We start from the raw sequence: 1,608 nt of genomic DNA, 5'->3' as shown, positions 1-1,608 counted from the left end.
TATGTGGGTATCTGAAAAGAGCCCTGTGTGTCCTTGGCTAGAACGGTCGTGTGGAGAGCTCGCTTAGGTGCCATGAGAAAGGGTGAGAAGTTTGGAGCTGTGCACTTTGAAACTGGACTCGTGTGCTCTCAGCAGGGGCTGGTTTCTTTCTAGGGCACCATATAAGTGTGATCATCTTCCAGCTCAAAGAGAGAACTGCAACATTTGGGTGTTTCTGTGCTTGAAAAGTCTCTCCTAACTTCTCAATGTCTTTTCTTCTTTGCACGGTCCCCCATGCCCAGAGATAGCAAAATGTCCAACAGCAGCACCTTCAACGAGTTCCTCCTCCTGGCATTTGCGGACACATGGGAGCTGCAGCTCTTGCACTTCTCACTCTTCCTGGGCATCTACCTGGCTGCCCTCCTGGGCAACGGCCTCATCATCACAGCTGTAGCCTGCGACCACCGCCTCCACACCCCCATGTACTTCTTCCTCCTCAACCTCTCCCTCCTCGACCTTGGCACTCTCTCCGCAACTGTCCCCAAATCCATGGCCAATTCCCTGTGGAAAACCAGGGCCATTTCCTACTCAGAATGTGCTGCTCAAGTCTTTCTATTTGGCTTCTTGATAGGAGGAGAGTATTTTCTTCTCACTGTCATGGCCTATGACTGCTTCGTTGCCATCTGCAGACCCCTGCACTATGGGACCATCATGGGCAGCAGAGCTTGTGTCAAAGTGGCAGCAGCTGTTTGGGCCTGTGGTTTTGTGTATTCTGTGCTGCACACTGCTAACACATTTTCAATACCACTCTGCCAAGGCAACACAGTGGACCAGTTCTTCTGTGAGATTCCCCAGATCCTCAAGCTCTCCTGCTCAGACTCCTACCTCAGGGAAGCTGGGCTTCTTGTATTTAGTTTCTGCTTAGTCTTTGGGTGCTTTGGTTTCATTGTGTTGTTCTATGTGCGGATCTTCAGTGCCGTGCTGAGGATCCCCTCTGAGCAGGGCCGGCACAAAGCCTTTTCCATGTGCCTCCCTTACCTGGCCGTGGTCTCCCTCTTTGTCAGCACTGATGCAATTGCCTACCTGAAGCCCCCCTCCCTCTCCTCCCCAGCTCTGGATGTGGTAGTGACTGTTCTGTACTCAGTCGTGCCTCCAAATCTGAACCCTCTCATCTACAGCATGAGGAACAAGGAGCTCAAAGATGCCCTGAGGAAAGTGATTTCATGGACATTTTTCAGCACTGGTAACATTGCCATTGCTCTCCACAAATGACTCCCCCTGTGTCCCGTACACAACGACTGAGCTTTGTTTGCTCACTTTATTTTTATTATGACTATTATGAGTATTATTAGTAGTACTTGTCACCATGTTGCTGCACAAATGGTTGGGTTCATTCCACCTTTACTGACACTGCTCTGTCTCACCTGGTGCCTATATTATGTTGTGACTAACACTGAGTCAGAGGTGACTCCATCACAGTATATCTGTAATAAAGTAGGTCCTTGCAGGTGCAGTGCCTGAAGGCTGGGCTCTTCCTCCAAAGCTGCTGTCCCTTATGCTATGTCCCCAGCACATTTCCTTTAGACAACCTCAACCACGCTGCAGGCTGGTCCTTACCCCAAAAGTCAC

At 50.1% G+C, this 1,608-nt stretch overlaps 1 protein-coding gene across 1 annotated transcript; it reads left to right on the top strand.

The window, feature by feature from the left end:
- Positions 1-291: 291 nt before the first annotated feature.
- On the top strand, positions 292-1,251 carry LOC136993107 (olfactory receptor 14C36-like). The gene has a single exon (XM_067303121.1). It carries the CDS (start codon positions 292-294, stop codon positions 1,249-1,251), a length of 960 nt encoding a protein of 319 aa, XP_067159222.1.
- Positions 1,252-1,608: the final 357 nt, after the last annotated feature.

The sequence above is a fragment of the Apteryx mantelli genome, chromosome 11 (assembly GCF_036417845.1).
Source record: "Apteryx mantelli isolate bAptMan1 chromosome 11, bAptMan1.hap1, whole genome shotgun sequence".
NCBI lineage: Eukaryota > Metazoa > Chordata > Aves > Apterygiformes > Apterygidae > Apteryx > Apteryx mantelli.
This window is presented reverse-complemented; position numbering and strand designations above follow the sequence as displayed.